Source organism: Schistosoma haematobium, chromosome 2 (assembly GCF_000699445.3).
Source record: "Schistosoma haematobium chromosome 2, whole genome shotgun sequence".
Classification (NCBI taxonomy): domain Eukaryota; kingdom Metazoa; phylum Platyhelminthes; class Trematoda; order Strigeidida; family Schistosomatidae; genus Schistosoma; species Schistosoma haematobium.
Genome location: NC_067197.1, coordinates 43733275 through 43753964, shown reverse-complemented (window position 1 = coordinate 43753964; position 20690 = coordinate 43733275). Strand labels below are relative to the sequence as shown.

The 20690-nt window shown below is 36.7% G+C and overlaps 1 protein-coding gene across 4 annotated transcripts; it reads left to right on the top strand.

The window, feature by feature from the left end:
* Positions 1–1463: 1463 nt before the first annotated feature.
* On the top strand, positions 1464–16617 carry MS3_00010845 (uncharacterized protein). 4 transcript variants are annotated; one of them, XM_051219251.1, is made up of 7 exons: positions 1464–1639; positions 1687–1746; positions 2810–3028; positions 4432–5517; positions 6786–6986; positions 10139–10435; positions 16310–16617. In XM_051219251.1, the coding sequence occupies exons 1-7, from the start codon at positions 1577–1579 to the stop codon at positions 16325–16327; spliced, it is 1944 nt and encodes a 647-aa protein (XP_051068501.1). In that variant the 5' UTR covers positions 1464–1576; the 3' UTR covers positions 16328–16617. The 4 variants fall into 4 exon arrangements, with proteins under 4 accessions (XP_051068501.1, XP_051068502.1, XP_051068503.1 ...); XM_051219252.1 differs by having other exon boundaries at positions 15943–16596; XM_051219250.1 differs by having other exon boundaries at positions 6783–6986; positions 16310–16596.
* The last annotated feature ends 4073 nt before the right edge of the window (positions 16618–20690 follow it).

Sequence of the window (20690 nt, the reverse complement as noted above, 5' to 3'; positions counted from 1 at the left end):
AATTATTTGGAGTAGCCCAGATTTATTTTTTATTTATACTCCTCTTGATTTTAGGTTTCAACATTCCAATACTTTTTATTTCGCTTGTTTTCGAACCACATTTTTGCGTTTGTCTCCTTTTTATCATCAAAACAAGTACTATTTTCTCGATGCTTTGATTGTTATCAATTTTATCTCTGTACTAATTATCTTATGTGATTGTAATTTGATATATATTTGTGCTGCGTCCTACATTAATTATGACTAACTGGTAACCTGAAATCGAGTACCTAAATTATCATAGGAAATCGCCACATTGGCAGCCTACAATAACTGATATTAAACAAGCCAATAGTGTCTCAGCTTTAATACTTTTAACTAATTATGTTCACGAACTGTCTAGTTTATGCCAAAAGTTGTGTCATTACAACTTATCCTGTATGAAATAAACTAGCAAATGCATGGTGGTTAGAGGTACTTGACGGGAAACAAGGTTGGGGTTCCTACGTGGAGTATAAATTCCCTTAAAATTGAAGGTACGCTTTACTGACAAGTGCCTATTAGCACAGAACGTAGGCTCAGGTTTTTTGTTCTGCAATATATGTAAATATAAATATATATATAAATATATAAATATATATATATATATATATATATATATATATATATATATATATATATATATTCACATTTGTTTCGTAACAACCTACCCTAAATAGTTAATTGAACTGTGGTAGGCAGTATAAAATCTTAACCTATATTCCTTCTCTAAAGACATCTAGACTGTTGGATCAGCGAATCCTCAAGGCATCATTATTCATTCATATCTCTAAAGTATAATATAACTCATGCCCCCAAATGCCCTGGTACGACCGAGAGTAAGGAGAGTCCGCTCTACCTCTCGAAATGCTCTCACATGGCCACGCGTATATAGCCTCTGCCAGGGAAGTCCTACTTATCGCCTTCTCGTGACAGGGGTATTGTTTACGAAATTGAGAGGACGAGAAGTGAATGTCCGACGCATTAACCAAGTTAGTGGATATGGAGTATACACTTAGGGGAGTTGGAAAACCCTGATCGTTGGTCACCGGCTACCACGAGACTGCATCTCCTTACGATGATCCACTGCATTGTGGATCAGACCTTCAGATCGAAGGCTCCGGGTGTGGCCCCCTAAGAAAACCAGCTGCTTCAGTTTGGGCACCCGGTCAGTATCACAGCCGTCACATATCAAATGAGATTTGTGTGGCGCATATGTATTTGGTCCTTCTTTGTACCAATATCTATGTGTTAAAATACATAAATAATAAATGTAACTCACAGACAATTTAGCAATTTAATGCATCTCATAATATAAACGAACCATCGAATTTATTCCGTTTTGTTTTCTACACTTTTTTCAATGATTTATTTGTGCCTAACTTTTGGCATGTCAACATTTTCCCGATAGTAACAAAAAGCATAATACTTTATCTCTTCATTTAGATTATTTTGCAAATTACCTGTGTTCAAGTACAAATTTCATAATTATGTATTCATACATATACCCATATATATGTTTGTTTATGCACTAATGTTTAATGAAAGTAAAAAATGAATGATGGACGATTATCAACAGTTAAAAAGTAAATATGAAAGATTATGTGTGGAATTCAAAAAGGTTTGTTGTTTTTCATATTGTTTACATCAAATTGTCTACTTTTGTAGCTTCGTTCAAAGTATAAAACGTTAAAAGACAATGAAAATGAATTAAACCAACAACTACAGGTAAGTATTCGTGTGTAACTTTTTCCTTTAGTTGTATCATTTATGTAATATTCGATAACTTCGAAGTTATTAAAATGTTCCAATCAAGAGTTCAGATAATGGATTGATCTCAGACAAACGTTCGAAAATAGGAAGCACTAAACAGCTTTTTCATCCTTATATAAAGCTTCTTGACAATCCCCACCCATCATCTGATCAATGACTAAACCCAGGACGTCCATGTCCCGCGACGAGCGCTTAGCATTTAGAACACTTATTCTGCATTCACTGGTTCACGTGTCTAGTCTTAATAAATTCCTTATTTTGGGCAACTCCTAATCCCACTGGTAGGTAACTGCTTCAAACTTGATATGCTGTTCATGAGTTCTCACTAAAACTTCGGAAGTTACTTCTTAGCATGTATTACTGTCAAACACCTGCCAATGAACATGAAGGTTCTGGGTTCGAGCTTTAGTAAGGTAGGTGCAGGCTGTCAAGGAGTCCCATAATAAGATACAACAGCTGTCCAGCGTCATCTAGTTTTAATTGGATATTTTAATTTATTTCTTTCGACACATAAACATTGGTACAAGAAGGTACCAAATACATATGCACCACACAAATCGAATGATTTGTGTGAGGACTGAAATATTGCCCGGGCGCCCCAAACCGAAGCAGGTGGTTTTCTCAGGAGATCACACCACGAGCCTTTGACCTAAAGGTCTAATCCACAAAGCAGTGGAGCAATGTCAAGAGATGCAATCCCATGGTAACCGGAATTAAGTTCATACGCTATTTGTTCCTTCAAGATACTGGAGCCCATATGCATCATTGGTTTAGAATCAGGGTTTTCCAACTCTCCTAGGTGGATCCTTGATATCCACCAACCCGGTTAAAGTGTTGGATATTCTCTTTTCGTTTTGTCAATTTCGTAAACAACAGTAATGCTAAGAGAAGACAGTGAGTAGGACTTCCATGACAGTGGCAGTGGCGAGCTAACTAACATTGGATTATTATTATTATTATATGCATACAACTTATTCATTATTCATTATTTTCTTTTAAAATTTAATAAAATATATAGGAGAAACTAATACAAAAAGATTTATATATTGAAAAATTAAAACAAGAAATTGAACAATTAAAATTAAACAATCATAATATTTCCATTAATGGGCTTACATATGAAAGTTCAACGAAATTATCATTATTACTAAATAATATTAACAAGAATAATGATCATTCAAGTCTTATCGATACTGTCAATGTAAATGAAGTGGCAAAGAAATCTATCATTACTCAGGTTAGTAATATGTGGTGTTTTTTTGTTAAGAAAAAGTATTTTTTTTGGTTCAAATATGTGAAGCTTCCAAATGGCTCAGTACGATCGAGAATGGAAAGAATCAACTTTTGTTCTCGAAATGCTTTCAAGTGGTCATGTGCATACAACCACTACCAGAGAAGTGCTACTCATTGTCTTCTCGTGGCGGAGGTGTTGTTTACGAAATTAAAAGGACGAAAAGCGAATGTCCGACGCTTTAACCGAGTTGGTGGATACGGATAGTCCATTTAGGGGAGTGAACCCTGAGCTCGTTTACAATAGTGCAGGTGCATCCACTCTTTGTGTTCTCCCGAATTCTAATCTGAATTCCTTATGTCCCTTTTTTTCCTCTTTCGAAATTTATTTCAGTAGATTATACTCCTTGAATAACATCTTGAAACCCTAATGTTTCCGATTACTGCTTATACTCTTACTACCTCTACCACTATGGGATTTGAATCGACAACTTCATCTCTGTGCTAATGTGGTATGGCAACTCGAACTGATGTACATACGTACGAAGTTCTATGTTGTTACTGACTGAATGAAACTCTAAGCTCCAGGATCATGACGGAACAAATGATGTATGAAGCAATTATTGGTCACTGGTTACCATGAGACTGCATCTCCTGACGTTGCTCCACTGTTTTGTGGATTAGACCTTGTTATAGCCCGAAGCCGCCAATCAGAAGAAGCGAATTATCGATTGGACCAAGGACGCGTAAAACACGTGCGAGAAGCCTAGAGTCCTGGTTGGTCCTGCTTTTCGCCTAGTTCAACCAGTTAAGCCCACAACGCCAATCTCAGCCTCTGCAATATGAATCATATCTCAAACATACTGAGTTTATATACCAATCAAACAGACCACAACGTACCAATAAAATATGAAACAACATTTGTACAAGAATTAGCCAGATGTGACTGTGAATGAGGGAGGCAGTAATTAATATACTGGGTATAACTCAAGATTGGTAAAAAGTATAATAATAGTTTATGGGTCAAAATAAAGCTTATAATAAGAGGAATATGAATATGCATAGTTTAGTTACTTAATAACCATACAATAGAAATATACGTTTAGTATTGGTCCATCAATAGATCCCAAAAGTTACCATTCATTATCCTTTTCGGGACATAACAGACCTTTAGGTCAAAGTTTCGGGGTGTGACCCCCTAAGAAAACCACCTGCTTCGGTCTGGGCACCCGGGAAGTATCACGACCCTCACACGAGTCCCATTTGATTTGTGTGGCGCATATATATTTGGTGCCTCCTTGTACCAATATCTATGTGCTCAAATAATAATAATAATAGTAATAATAATAAAATTTTGAATAATTATCTTCTGATACTCATATATACCAACTTATTATTTTAAATGAATAGGAAGTAAATAATAATTTGCATCAAACGACACTATCAGATGCTTCTTATACACCTATCCATATGACAAAACATAATTCATTTCCCATGGTAACTAATGATAATTCAACAAATTCTATTCTGTCATCTCCCACTGATATTTGTCATGATATTATTGTGGATACCTATAATAAATCATCCAGTTTAAATTTACTCCCATCTAAATCTTTATTATCATCGTTATCATCAAAATTACCATCTTCATCTTCATCATCATTTCTATCTGAAGATACATTAATGATAACAAATACAACAATATCTATCCCTACAACTTCTACTCCTAGTACTACTACTTCTATTACTCCTAGTACCACTACTGCTACTTCTACTGCTAGTACTACTACTGCTACTTCTACTACTCCTAGTACTACTAGTGCTACTCCTACTACTCCTAGTACTACTACTGCTACTCCTACTACTCCTAGTACTACTAGTGCTACTTCTACTACTCCTAGTACTACTACTTCTACTTCTACTACTCCTAGTACTACTAGTGCTACTTCTACTACTCCTAGTACTACTACTTCTACTTCTGCTCCTAGTACTACTAGTGCTACTTCTACTACTCCTAGTACTACTAGTGCTACTCCTACTACTCCTAGTACTACTACTTCTACTTCTACTACTCCTAGTACTACTAGTGCTACTCCTACTACTCCTAGTACTACTACTTCTACTTCTACTACTCCTAGTACTACTAGTGCTACTTCTACTACTCCTAGTACTACTAGTGCTACTTCTACTACTCCTAGTACTACTACTTCTACTTCTGCTCCTAGTACTACTACTACTACTACCCTTAATCTTTCATCTTCTTATGATCAAGATTGGACATTCATTGTAAATACAGAAGAGAAATTAATTGAACAATTTGTAGAATTATTAAATAATTGGATCAATTCAATAAAAACAAATCAAAATTTATCATTTATAAATAAAGAAAAATTAGATCATATTCTTATGAATCGTATTACACAATTAGAAAGTCAATTATGTGAAATTTCATTACAATATCAATTGGAACGTAAACGTCGATTAAAAGAACAATCAGTTAGTTAAATTGTTATTTACTTTTTAATTTGAACATAGTTAGTCATTTATTCTTTGTATTCTATTTAAGGATTTGGCTTCAGAAACTTTTGTAAAAGTGTCAGTCAATTGGTCAGTTTTGAAAACATGATGACTGACTTCAAATACCCTGGTACGACTGAGAGTGGGGAGAGGGTCAGCTCTCCCTCTCAAAATGCTCTCACATGACCACGCGTATACAGCCACTATCAGGGAAGTCCTACTCACTGTTTTCTCGCGGAATCATTGTTGTCTACGAAATTGAAAGGATGAAAAGTGAATGTCTGACGCTTTAACTGGGTCGGTGGATATGGAGGATCCACGCAGTGGAGTTGGAAAACCTTCATTCCATACCAATGGTGAACATGGGTTCCGGGATCCTAAGGAAACAAATGGTGAATGAACCAATTATTAGTGACCGACTATCATGGGACTGCATCTCCTAACTTCGCTCCACTGCCTTGTGGATTAGACCTTTAGGTCAAAGGTTTGGGGAGTGACTCCCTAAGAAAACCATCTGCTTCTTTTTGGGCTCCCGGACAATGTTCCAGCTCTCACACAAATCGAATGTTGTTGTGTGTTATTTCCTAGTTGCGCACACTGTGAAAAAATACTTTCTGTTGAGGAACCTGAAAAGGAAATCGTATCAGGTATAGTTTTATTTAACTGACAACAGAGCTTATAGTATAACTCCTTAACATCAATCACACACTGATCTTTCTGTGAAAAGTTTGTATGTGTTAGACTCATACTTTTTAGAATTTAATCGCCAGTAACAAATCCATGGAATAATATATCACCTGGTTATTTCAGGGCTAATCTTGTTTAGCTCTTCTGTCCCTTTTGGTAAGGTAGCATCGCTGCAAATGCTGACTATCTGAGCAAATCACCTTACTCCTGTTACTTACCAGTACAGTCGACAGTAGGTTTTCACTCTCGAACCTTAGATTTGCTGCTCACAGTTATATTACTTCCTAACAGACTTGTCTGGTATAGTAGGACCCTAAAAAACTATTGTTCCACCTAATATTTCCGGTTGGCTCGCTGTTACTGCATTCAAATACCACGACAAGTTGGAATGTAATAATTGTGTACATCTATTGTCTTTCGATTTTCGAGTTTTCTGTAATAACTCTCCTTTACAACATTCCTACCTTAAATTACGTAATGATTTTATGTGTGTATTGTACGTATGTTCAATTTTATTATTACTATTATTATTATTATTATTATTATTATTATCAAAGCAGTCAGAAACAAAAGACGACGCTAAGCCTATTGTTCACAATAGTCAGGTGAGTGATTCAAACGATCCTGAGCAATTATCTAATAGTAGTAATGGAAAATCTGATGAAACTCCTAATCCACATAAAGTAATAATGAAACGTTTACATAAAGCCATTGAAGAATCAATTCATTTCGCTTCAAAAGCTAATCTGTTACAGGATGAAGTAAGTTGACCCTCATGTCTTACATGATTTTTGTTTTATAAAATTAATAATAAAACATACTTATCAAAATTGTATGCTTTTGTAATTGTCCAGATTTTCCTAAAATGCCCTGGTACACGATCGAGAGTGGGGAGAGTCCGCTCTCCCCTTCGAAACGCGCTCATATGGCCACGCATATTGATATGACGGGAAGAGAAGTCAAATTTCCCCGTCGCCAGTTGTTATATCTATAGATGCTTATATTCTTGATACGACACGTATAACTTGAGCACTTGGACGCTAGAACCCTTCCAAGTCACAATGAGAAGACAGAAGACTAGTGAAAGGAATGTTATTCCAGACAATGTCGACGAACTTGTCGAAATCACACTCATTTATTTATGTGATTTCATCCTAATTATTAATCAAAATGGGTGTACAATCAATATATGAATGAGTGTGATTTCGACTAGGTCGTCGTCGTGTTTTGGGGTTAATAAATCTTCACTTATACCAGTCTTTGTGTTCTTACTTTCGCGTCGTGTGAATTGCAGAGGTCCCTCGTTTCGAGTATAAGTGATAAGAGTTTCCGACACAACAATCAGCGACGACCAGATATAACAAGTAAACATTAAACTGACAACTTATAACAATTGACGATGGCGTGAAAAAAAGAGCCAAGACAATCAGCATACAGAATTCTCGCTGGTGTTCGTGAACGACATTGATTGTTAATTAGCCATACAGTATTTTTCATTACCGTGCTGATTCAGAAAATGGCTATCTCTTCCGATCAATTACAGTTGCTATCTGAGTGACAACAGCAGCGTTTCCAAAAGAGGTAGTTCAATGTTTTAGACAATTCACGCACACGGCTGCTAAATCATCCATGTTTTGGAGATGTGACAGTTGACAAATTAATTTTTAATTTGCATACAGAGTTGGAAAATGACTGCAGAATGTATGAACGTATTGACGAAAGCTTCAGTGAATCCTTGATAAGCGGTAATGTAATCGAAGTAGTAGCAGTCATTCATGATCCGTCTAGTGGTCCAGAAATGTCTATTTCAGAGACATGCCCTGTCGTGGGTTCAAATCCCATTGCCCCCGAAACACCATGTACAAACACTGACTTGTCCAGCTCACAGAAAGACGACGTCCATCAGGGAAGTTCTACTCACTGCCTTCCCGAAGTGGGGATGTTTTTCACGAATTCGGGAGGGCGAAAAACGAATATCCGACGCCTTAACCAGGTTGGTGGATATGGAACATCCATCTAAGGGAGTTCGAAAACCCTTATTCCAAACCATTGGTGCACATGGGCTCCAGGATCTTGAAGGATCAAATGGCGTATGAACCAATTGTTGGTTACCGGCTATCTTGAAACTACACCTCCTGACGTTGCTCCATTGCCTCGTAAATTAGACCTTTAAGTCAAAAGCTCAAAGTGTTTCACCTTAAGAAAACCACCTGTTTCTATTCGGGCACCTAAGAGTATCCCAGCTCGTACACAAATCAAGTGACTTGTGTGTCGCATATTTATTTGGTGCCCCTTTGTACCAATATTTATGTGTTCAAATAAATAAATTGAATTTACTGACAAGGAAACAATCATTTGTTACTTATCACAGATACATTTTTATGCAAAATTTATGTTAATTAGTTATTTCTATGTTTATATATTGTTAACAGTGCTACTTGTTCATTGTTGATAATATAAGGCAGACCTTTAGTTTCATGATCAATAATAATGATAACAATAAGAAGTAACCAATTAGAATAGTGAATGTTGTCCACTTGCACACAAACGCTAATACATCTTGTAAAAGTCTAATTTTGTGTGACATTTTGTCGGATACTCTCTCTCTCTCTGTCTATTATCATGTTAACGATTAGTTTCCTTGATAATAATTTAATGAAGTCGTACTGAATAAGTTTTCATTATACGTCCGTGATACACATTCAATTAGTTAACCATAAGTAATATGAAACGTTGTGTGTGAGTTCAAGCTGTTACATTTTCATTACATATCTGTCCAAACCTAGCTATTAAATCATAATAAACTACCAGGGTATTTGTAATAATTAAGGTGAACACCAAAGCCACTTTACTAACCGATTGTTGAATGTTTCAAATGTATATAACCGTTGTTGACTAAGGCATACCTCATTAGCTATACTACAAATTCTTAAGGCTAATTTCACACTTTTCTATTCTATTCATTGATAGGTAAAATCCTCACCATAGGATTGTGAAAATTGTTCAGTTTTTGATTAAGATCATGAATCGATCGATGTTAGATCACCATTGAACACTTGGAAGCAATCAACAACCATTTCATCCTAGTATGGAACTGTTGAGCAATGCGCATCCATGATCGTACACGCGGAGCTCGAACCCAGGACCGTCGATCTTGCGCATAACTACTTAACCTCTAGACCACTGAGTTGGTATCTAACTGTATTAATACCTAACCTCAACCAATCCATGAAATTGCACGATCATCCATTGTACTGAGGTAGATACCTGTCTCTTCAACCAACACCAAGGTCAGAATTTTCAATACAAATGTCAAGATAGTTCTACTGTATGGGTCAGAAACCTGGAGAACTACGAAAGCTATCATCCAGAAAATACAAGTGTTTATTAACAGTTGCGTACGCAAAATACTTCGGATCCGTTGGCCGGACACTATTAGCAACAGCCTACTGTGGGAAAGAACAAACCAGATCCCAGTGGAGGACGAAATCAGGAAGAAGCACTGGAAGTGAATAGGACACACATTGAGGAAAGCACCCAACTGCGTCACAAGACAAGCCCTCACTTGGAATCCTCAAGGCCAAAGGAAAAGAGGAAGATCAAAGAACACATTACGCTGGGAAATGAAAATAGACATGAGAAAAATAAACAAGAATTGGATGGAACTAGAAGGGAAGGCCCAGGACAGAGTGGGTTGGAGAATGGTGATCGGCGGCCTATGCTCCATTAGGAGTAACAGGCGTAATAATGATGATGATGATGAGATACCTGTCTCTACCTGACACAGATATTAGCTTCACTCACTAGTCTTTGTTTAAACACTATTCTCTTATATATTTTGATCATTTACTCACCTATATTCATCTATAAGAATCATAAATATGTTATTGTTTTGTCTTATTATTTTTTTAAGTTAGAATCTCTTATCCCATGGATATTACAACTACTTCATTTACATCAAAAACAACAATATGAAATAAAAACAATGAAACAATATAATGAACAATTAAAACAACAATTAGAATCAATTAAAACAAATACAATAAAACAAATTAATGAAATGGCTAAACATATAAATAATTTAACTGAAGAATTACAAACAATTCGATTAAATTCATTAACAAATCATCATTCTCATAATAGTTTTAATAAAGAACAACAACAATCAAATTGTTTATCGCTTCATTCAAATGATAATCAAGTTAAGAAAGTAAGTAATATTGTTATTACTGTCGTTGTTATTATTCTTGGTTTGTTTACATAGTTTAGAAACATAACTAACTTTGTACATGGAGAACTGCCCTGGTTAGTAGTGTCCCCAAATCCCATGGTACAGCCGAAAGTGGGTCGAGTTCTCTCTCCCTCTCCAAATGCTTTAATATATCCACGCGTATACATCCACTGTCAGAGAAGTCTCACTCACTGCCGTCTCGAGACATTACTATTGTTTATGTGATTGAGAGGACGAAAAGCGAATGTCCCACGTTTTAACTGGATTGGTGAACACTGAGGGTTCACCTAAGGGAGTTAGAAAACCCTGATTCCAAACCAATAGTGCACATGGGCTCCAAGATCCTGAGGGGAACAAAAGGCATATGAACCTAATGTTGGTGACTGGCCACCATGGGACTGCATCTCCTGACGTTGATCCATTTCCTTGTGGATTAGACTTTCCGGCCGGAGGTTCCAGGTGTAGCCCCCTAAGAAAACCATTTGCTTTAGTTTGGGCACCCGGTCAGTATCACAGCCCATACACAAATCAAATGGCTTTTATGTGTCGCATATGTATTCGGTTCCCTTTTGTGCCAATATTTATGTGTCCAAATCAATAATAATAAATCACAAATTAATTAGTTGGAAGATAGCTAATTAAATTGTGTGAAACAACCCACTCCTCTATCTCCAATTGTATATGCATTAGAAGATTGATTTCTTTACTGACAACTAGAACTCATGAAGAGCATTGGATAACAGTTTTGTTCGGGTTAGAAACTATTATTTAGCAGCACACAACTATGACCTTCATTATACTAAGACTGAATGTTGTTTAGTTCTCATGGTAAACCGATTACAAGTCACCATATTTCCAACTTTGTCTAATTTTCGGTATATTAGAGTTTATACCAAATGTATCCATAGTTTAAAATAACCCAAAACAAAGAATGATGAATTTCGAAATTTCACAAATAATCATTCAGCTACTTAATATTTTTATTTTATTTATTTGAACACATAAATATTGGTACAAAGGGACCATGTGAGAGCATTTGGAGAGGGAGAGCGGACTCTCCCCACTCTCGGCTGTACCAGGGCATTTGGAGGCCTACTTAATATTAAAGTATAGAAACCATTCAATGAGGAAAATTTTCTTTTCAATGAAGTTCTTCACTAAAACTATTAATTTAACATATATAAGTAGTCTCTTAGAAAATAAACCTAATTGTATTCTGTCATAAATTGTTTGCAAACATCAAATATATTCAGTGGTTCGAGGAAGTTGGTACGAACTCCTAAACACTTAGGTTTCATGTCATTCCACTAGTTGTTAGCAAGACGAATCTGTATTCTTGGAGAGACTGACACTTTCTGTAGAATCCAAGCCTCCATCACCTGTTCTTACACGGGTTTTGCCACCGAACAACCTAGGTCTATAGTTTGCTCCCGACCAATTCAAGCTGTTTAACATCAAGATGCCATGTCTTTTCACTTAAACTAGTGGCTATATTTCAGCTTGATGAATAGAATTCAATGAACGCTAAGGACTGGAAAAACATAACATTCTTCAGTACATAGTGGTCGGTCACTAGTAAATATAGAATACTGAACGGAGGTTACGTAGTAGTCTGAATGCCAATAAGAAATGGGATTAAGACCCAGGTAGAGTAAGAGGTTAAATATGGTACTTTTCTATACAGAGTTTAGGCTTGAATCAGTGGGTTACTTAAATGTCTGCAGTTTATAAGTTTTTGATTTTATGCAGTCTGAACCAGTTCTTCTGACTTTAAATGAGGATTTTGATGTCATAACATGATCACGATTTACAACACATTCAGGAATTGAGCTACTGATAGGCTAGCATTCTCCATCTGAATAAATAATGCATGGAGGTGTATTTTGTATGGGCTTACTCTGTGGGGCTCATATGTACCTCAACGTCGGGTAGCTTGTCCCTAACATACTTATAAATCCATTATCGACTAGAAAAGTGTATACGAACTTCGATAAAGTTGGATTTTTCCCATAAGTTCTCAAAAATCTGGGTTTTTTGTCATCATCTTTACAGCAGTATTATCGCCTCTGAATCCGATATTCATAAAAAAGATTATCTATTTGAATAATCTAATGGTTAAGTGCTCAGGCGCGAAGCCAGTAGGTCCTGGGTTCGAATCCCGCGGGGTGCGGGATCGTGGATGCGCACTGCTGAGGAGTCCCATACTAGGACGAAACGGCCGTCCAGTGCTTCCAGGTTTCCAACGGTGGTCTAACATCAATTTACTCATGATCCCAACCAAAAAAATCTTTCACATTGTTTTACCTTCGAATTTCTGTTAATAAACCTAAGACGACAGACATTACTTGTTGAATTTTATCCAACTAATTGTTGGTTATGTCATCGATGTAGTTTTATCTAACCTTTGAGGATAAAGATTAAACTAAGTTCTTCCTCTAGCTCAGTGGAAAATTGTAGTAATAATAGTATCGTAGAGTTCCGTCTATTTGCAAGGTTGTTTTATACTCTATGTTTTGGGGATGTTAGATCCCTCGACTCAGAATCGATCATAATGGCGTCGATGTATACACTTTCTGTCTTCCCTTAAACTAAGAGATTAAAATCGCTTCATATCTTTCTTTCTACGAACGAATTCTTTCTTCCTGTACTATATCCTTATTGCAATCTTTCTTTTATATATTACCACCTCTCAATTAACTACTTTTATGAATCCGGTGTCCATCTTGTTGTGTTAATGAGGTATGGCAACTTGGACCGATGTATATATGTGCCTGGTCCTACGTTGTAGCTGACTGACTAACTAGATCCCTAGAACTCATTTGGTAAATACCTTATTTTTGCAAATTTATTTTAAAAATTTGAATTTATTGTTTTCACGCCAAAAAGCGTTCATTTTCACCTTCATGTCTCATTTCTCACTTGGGAAAATCTTAAACGTTATTAGTTTGTTGTATCTTCCAATATGTTATCTTGTGACGCTTCCCAAGGACAATTTTATGCTGTCTATATACGTTTGATTTGTGCCTCTTGTGATTGCAACTCCGCCTGGAGCGCCGATCGGCAAAGCAACAGCAGCATACCTACAACTGAAGGATGTCTGAAACTCAAAACAACTGTCTGTTAACCAATACCAAAGTCAGAATTTTCAATACAAATGTCAAGATAGTTCTGCTATATGAGGCGGATGCTTGGAGAACTACGAAAGCCATCATCCAAAAGATACAACTGTCTACGCAAAATATTTCGAATCTGTTGGCCAGACACTCATCAACAGCCTACTGTGTGAGAGAATAAACCAGATCCCAGTGGAGGAAGAAATCAGGAAGAAGTGCTGTAATTGGATAGGACACACATTGTGGAGAGCACTCAACTACGTCACAGCGCAAGCCCTCACTTGAAATCATCAAGGCCAAAGGAGGAGAAAAGGAAGACCAAAGAACACATTACGTCGAGAAATGGAGACAGATATGAGAAGAATGAACAACAATTGGATAGAACTAGAAAGGAAGGCCCAGGACAGAGTGGTTTTTAAAATGCTGGTCGACAGTCTATGTTCCATTGGGAGTAGTAGGCGTAAGTAAGTATTGTGATTGCTCGTGATTTTGGCTGCTTGCGGAATATATTTCCCCATTTCGAACTTGAACTTCTCTCTTTATTTAACCGGGGGGGGGGGCTAGGACGCATCAGAATAGCTAACTTATTGGTTTTTGGTCACAAAGTCTTTGTTCCGTTCTCATAACTAGGTAAACTCATAATCACTTCCAAACATAGCATCATATAAATTCTGTCATCAGAATTGATTACCTCAAGTGGTGTTCGTCAGGGCTGTCCACTCTCCCCATTCTTGTTCGACTTTGTGGTCGACGTACTTTTAGAAATAACACTCTCCTCATCTAAATTTCTAGGGGTTGAACTTCTACCGGGAGGTTCACTTGTTGACTTAGAATATGCAGATGACATAGTTTTATTTGGTGAAGACGCTGACAAAATGCAGAGTCTTCTGACCACTCTAAGCAACAATGCAAGGATGTTCGGGATGCGATTCTCTCCCTCGAAATGCAAAATGTTGCTTCAGGATTGGGTTACATCGACACCCGAACTAGTGATAGGGAGTGAGGTAGTTGAGTGTGTCGACCGCTTCACTTATCTTGGAAGTCTCATCAGCCCTTGTGGTTTAGTGTGTGACGAAATCTCAGCACGGATACAGAAGGCTCGACTAGCTTTTGCTAACTTGCGTCATTTATGGCGTAGGCGAGATATCCGTCTATCAACCAAAGGACGGGTTTACTGCGCAGCAGTTCGTTCCGTCCTACTTTATGGCAGTGAAACATGGCCGGTAAGAGTAGAGGATATTCGTAGGTTACTAGTATTTGATCATAGGTGTCTTCGAAATATTGCTCGTATATCGTGGGACCATCGAGTAAGTAATGCAGTTGTTAGGAAACGGGTACTAGGTAAGGATGGCAAATCAATTGATGAAGTAGTGAAACTTCATCAGTTGAGATGGTTGGGACACGTGTTACGTATGCCCAACGACCGACTGCCTCGACGTGCTATGTTCAGTGGTATAGGAGTAGGTTGGAAGAAAGCTAGGGGCGGCCAAACCAAAACATGGCACAAGTCCATGAAGTCACTGACAAGTGGACTGAGTCATGTTGGTAGGTGTAGACTACCTGGTTGGGGACCGCGAGATGATAGCAACCGATGGTTAGAGACCCTGAATGACATGGCTCAAAATCGTTTGCAATGGCGCAGGTGCATCCACTCTTTGTGTTCTCCCAGATTCTAATCTTCTGAATCCTTCATGTCCCTTTTTTCCTCTTTCCAAATTTATTTCACTGGATTATACTCTTTAAATAACATTTCCAAACCCTAATCTTCCCGATTACTGCTTATACTCTTATTACCTCTACCACCGCGGGATTTGAGTCGACAACTGCATCTCTGTGCTAATGTGGTATGGCAACTCGAACTGATGTACATATGTACGAAGTTCTACGTTGTTACTGACTGACTGACTTTATGCGTATAATTAATAGTAAATTCATACTGTCATTTAATCATTTATCTCAATGGTTAAGATCATGAGTTAGTTGAAGCTAGACCATCATAGAAAACCTGGAAACACTGGATGGCTGTTTCGTCCTAGTGTGGGACTCCTCAGCAGTGCGCATCCACGATCTTGCCCTCTGAAAGATTCGAACCCAGGATCTATCGACCTCGCGCGCGAGCACTTAATCACTAGACCACTGAGTTGGCCGGCATTTAACGGTGTTAATGTCTAATTTCAACTAATCCACGAAATTGAGCGACACATTCACCATTTGTCTTCAGTGAGTTACTATCTCACAACAGACCTGATTGAACTCCACTGGTCACTATTTCTGATTCATGATCTTAACCATTGAAATTACTATAATGTATGCACAAAACCCATCTGATATTAATCATTTATCTATTTTATTCTTTTTTTTTTATACATATAGACTACATTATTTAATGTATTGAGAAAATGATCTGTTATGTATATATATATATATATATATATATATATATATATATATATATATATATATATACCTTCCATATTGCCTCCATTCATTTTAACAACTTATGTAATCATCATAAATATTAGTCAAATTTCAATCGATTATATCCCAATATGTATATTAACATATATCATTATGATGATTCGATATATATATATTTCTTTTCTTATCTCTATTGTACTATCTGTGAAAAGGGATTGGATTCATTGTGTCTGTGTCTCTATCTCTGTGTGTATGTACTATGAACCCCTATTTTATTGATTATTGATTATGTAACATTAAATTTTTTTTTATTTTCATTTAGATAAACAAATTATTGTAAAAAAACAACAACAACAACAACAACAACAGATTTTTCAGTTTTTCTATAATCATGTTTTTCATTAACAATATTTAAATAGTTTTAAGAGAGAGAGAAAGAGAGGGGGGAACTTCTTTAAAAAATAAAAAATAATTTTTTTCTTGTTGCCAAGTTTTGTTTCTATTTAAAAATATTTTTCTGATATTTATTGATTAGTAGGATTAATTTTGTTTATCTTTTTTTTTAAAAAAATTATTTGATAAAATAATTAAAATGTTATTCTAAAAAAATATACGATTTTTTAAACTTGGAAACTTAATGATTGAATCACATAAATATTGGTACAAAGAGAACTGTCCGGATGCCCAAAAGGAAGCAGATGGTTTTCTTAGAGGGGGGGATACACGCGGAGCCTTCAACCTTGAAGGTCTAATCCATAAGGCAGCGGAGCAACTTTAGGAGATGTAGTCTCATGGTAACCGATCATCAATAATTGGTTCATATGTGATTTGATCCTTCAGAATACTGGAACGCATGTTCACTATTGGTTTAGAATTAGGATTGTCCAACTGCTTTAGATGGATCCTCCATACCCACTAATCTGATTAAAGCGCCTGACATTCTCTTTTCGTGTTTTCAATTTCGTAAACAACAATGATGCCACGAAAAGGCAGTGAGTAGGACTTCTCGGAGAGCGGCTGTATACTCGTGGCCATATGAGAGCATTTTGAGACAGAGAGATGACTCTCCTCCTCAACCAATAACTTCGTTACATTTAAGATAATTTATTGGGTATATATATATATATATATATATATATATATATATATATATATATATTAATAATCGGTTTATGAAGTGGCGTTGGTGTTCACCTTAATGATTACAAACACCCTGGTAGTTTATCTCTGATTTAATAGCTAACTTTGCACACATATAATGAACATGTAACAGCTTGAACTCACACACAAAGGCTCATATTCTAAAATCTCCACAAACCCCTTCTGATAATAATCATCTGCTCATTAGTGACTCTCTTCAACAGATACTCCTGGAGTTTTAGTGAAAAGCCATTACCAGTGGAGTTCAACCAGGTCTGTTGTGAGATATCAGCTCACTGAAGACAATTGTATGTGATAACGCAACTTCGTGGATTGGTTTAAGTTAGACATTAACACTATTGCATTCCGGCTCAGTGGTCTAGTTGGTTAAGCGCTTGGCGCGAGACTGTTAGGTCCTGGGTTCGAATCCCGCGGGGTGCGAGATCGTGGATGCGCACTGCTAAGGAGTCCCATACTAGGACGAAACGGTCGTCCAGTGCTTCCAAGTTTAATTGAATGTGTATCACGGACGTACAATGAAAACTTACTAAGTACAAATTCATTAAATTATCATCAAGGAAGCTGGTCGCTAACATGATAATAGACACAGAGAGAGAATCTGACAAAATATCACAAAACTAAACTTTACAAAGTGTATTAGTGTTTGTGTGCAAGTGGACACCATTCACTATTCTAATTAGTCTTACTCATTGCTTTCTCTCGGCGGGGGTGTTTAAGAAATTGAGAAGATGAAAGGCGAATATCCAGCGCTTTAATGGGATCGGGAGACACTGAGGGCCCACCTAGGAGAGTTAGAAAATCCTGATTCGAACCATTTGGTGCACATGGGCTCCAAGATACTGATGGAACCAAAGGCGTATGGGCCTATAGTTTGTGACCGGCTACCATGGTACTGCATTTCCTAACGCTACTCCAGTGCTTTGTGTATTAGACCTTCAGGTCGAAGGCTCGATGTGTGACACCTTCAGAAGAGCTGCTGCTTCTGTTTGAGCATCCTAGCAGTATCCCAGCCCTCACTTGAATGATTTATATAACACATATCTATTTGCTGCTTCCTTGTACCAATGTTTATGTTTTTAAACGAATAGAGTAAAATTGATCTTAAACTTATCAAGTGCTCATATTTTAATGTATAGATTTCCCAGAACATGTGAATCAGTCTGTTTTTATTTCACTCTGCCTCTTTCTATAATGAACTCGCAAACAAACCATTTTAATGATGGTTCAGTGAATAATAGGTGAGCTTGGAATGCTAAAGTAAATAACCAATTTAACGCATAATATCTGTATATCGATGTGCGGACAACAAAAGTTTTCATACAACTTCATCATTATAAATCTTCAGTAAATCTACCGATAAAGATTTTGTAGGCAAAGATGAATGGTGACTAACAGTGGAATCCAGGATGCATGTTTCGTCCTATTTGGGGCTCAGTAGGTAAGTGGATAACGCGATGGCGTTTGAAGTGAACGGTACTGGGTTCGAGTTCCAGAGTGAACATCAACTCTGAGATGTAGATATATGCAGCTGACAAGTCTCAAATAGGATAAAACGCGCGTCCTGGACTTCACTGCTAATCTTTCCTTATAATGCTTGTGAATTAAGGCAATACGCACAGTATACATATATGCCAGTAAGAGACTGATCGATTGCATTCCTAAACATTAATGAGTAGATTCAAGTAAACAATACCAAGTGAATGGTGAATTTTTCTATGAAATTATTTATCGATATGAAGAATATGCAGGACGAAACGTTTAATATGAATAAATTCATATTGATGATGCTACATACTATAACTTGTGAGTTTGTGCCGCTATCAATGTATGGCGTAATGATACCGCCAATTAAAGAACAGTCAATTATTGACTGGACCAATGACCCGTAAACCCGTACGAGCAGTCTACAGTCCTTATCGGTCCTTCTCCCTGCCTAGCCATACCTGTTAGAGTCCAGCACTTCAATCTCAGCCTCTGTGATATGAATCATGTGTTTTCAGACAAAAGTGTCTGTGAATATGAGGGACTGTAATTAATAGACTGGGCTTAACACAAGAATAGTAAATGGTCTAATAATAGTTCATAGGTCAAAATAAAACTTATAATAAGAGGAACACGAATATGAATAGTTAAGTTGCTCAACAATTATACAATAAGAATATATATAGTATTAGTCCAGAAATAGATTCCAACAGTTACCATTTATTATTCTCATCGTGATATAACACTACGTAGTTATATTTCTAAAGTGCTTTGATTGAAGACTGATGATAAGCCTTGAAAAATCAGGAGACTTCTTAAGACTACCAAACTGCGATAGATTTCATTACTTCTGTTGTAAAGTAATCTTAGTGTATACAGACTCTCCCCAATGTCTGAAAAGTGACTTTAAAACATGTGGCCATCTTGAGGAGACCTCAAGCCCATCTTTATGCATTCAGATGGACCAGGACTGCTAACGCTTGACGTCAGAAACTAGGACTTCTAGTCAAGGTACCTTGGTAACACCTTAAGCAATAAATATTTGGTTAAAATCTCAATATCGACTTAAGCTGAAAAATAAGAAACTCAAAGCATCAGTTTCATCATTGTTCCAAATTTATTTGCATTATGAGTCGTAATTTCCATGAGGGTTACGGTCCAAAACATAGTACTAATGTCTAGAAATTCTAACCACTGGATTCCAATCTTGTGATTAAACAATGTATTTCTTTTCACCAGGCTTCAAGATTTACTGTTATGTGTGTGATATGCAGTACTTAAAAGAACACTTAACTAGAACAGAACGGTTACTTCATATGTTTTAGGTTTTCATTTTCGATCAGTCTACGTTGATTTCATCATACATCACTTTAATGTCAAGAGTTGTATTATATGTGATGTAGTCAGGGTTCAAAGGCACACAAACCAGAAAAGTGACTTAAACCATTTTTTTCCATTGACTAGAAGGTTCTAATCTTGAACTCGTTTCTGAATAAACACACTACAACAACCGGATATTATATGCCTAGAGTTTTAGACCGGTATCCAACTTCTAATCCTAATAACTTGTTCCAAAGTAACTGTCGAACTAACCACTTAAAAATAATCTTAACAAGTATAAATTAAGCGTTCAGTATTGAAAACATGTGTATTTCTAATCGATATGTGAATAATAAATTGATTATCAATATTCTATCACTGTTGAACGTGATGGGATTTATCTTTTTATAAATGAGTTTATATTGGTTGAAAATGATCTGTTTCTTGTTGGGACGGCTTCCAAGAACTACGATGGAGCCTCCACAGACCCTAGAGGAGCCGGAGAGTTCCATCCCATCAGAACGTAATGGAGCTTTTCAGAATATCAACATGGCATGCTACTATTGGCCAGTAGCATAACACACCTCTTTGCGAATTAGTTGAATAATAATATTGATTTAACAAATGCTAATATCTATAAATACCCATGATTTTCTGTACAATTTGATTCTTGCCCAACAAGCACTTTCTCCAGTCTTCTTTTGTCTTCTTATTCGCGACTTGGAAGGTTCTAGTGTTCG

Excerpts from the sequence above, each read along its gene's own strand:
- MS3_00010845 (XM_051219253.1), top strand. The coding sequence starts at position 1,577 with ATGATGGACGATTATCAACAGTTAAAAAGTAAATATGAAAGATTATGT. Across the intron at positions 1,747-2,809 it reads AATTAAACCAACAACTACAG|GAGAAACTAATACAAAAAGA; the intron begins GTAAGTATTCGT and ends TAAAATATATAG. Across the intron at positions 3,029-4,431 it reads AGAAATCTATCATTACTCAG|GAAGTAAATAATAATTTGCA; the intron begins GTTAGTAATATG and ends TTAAATGAATAG.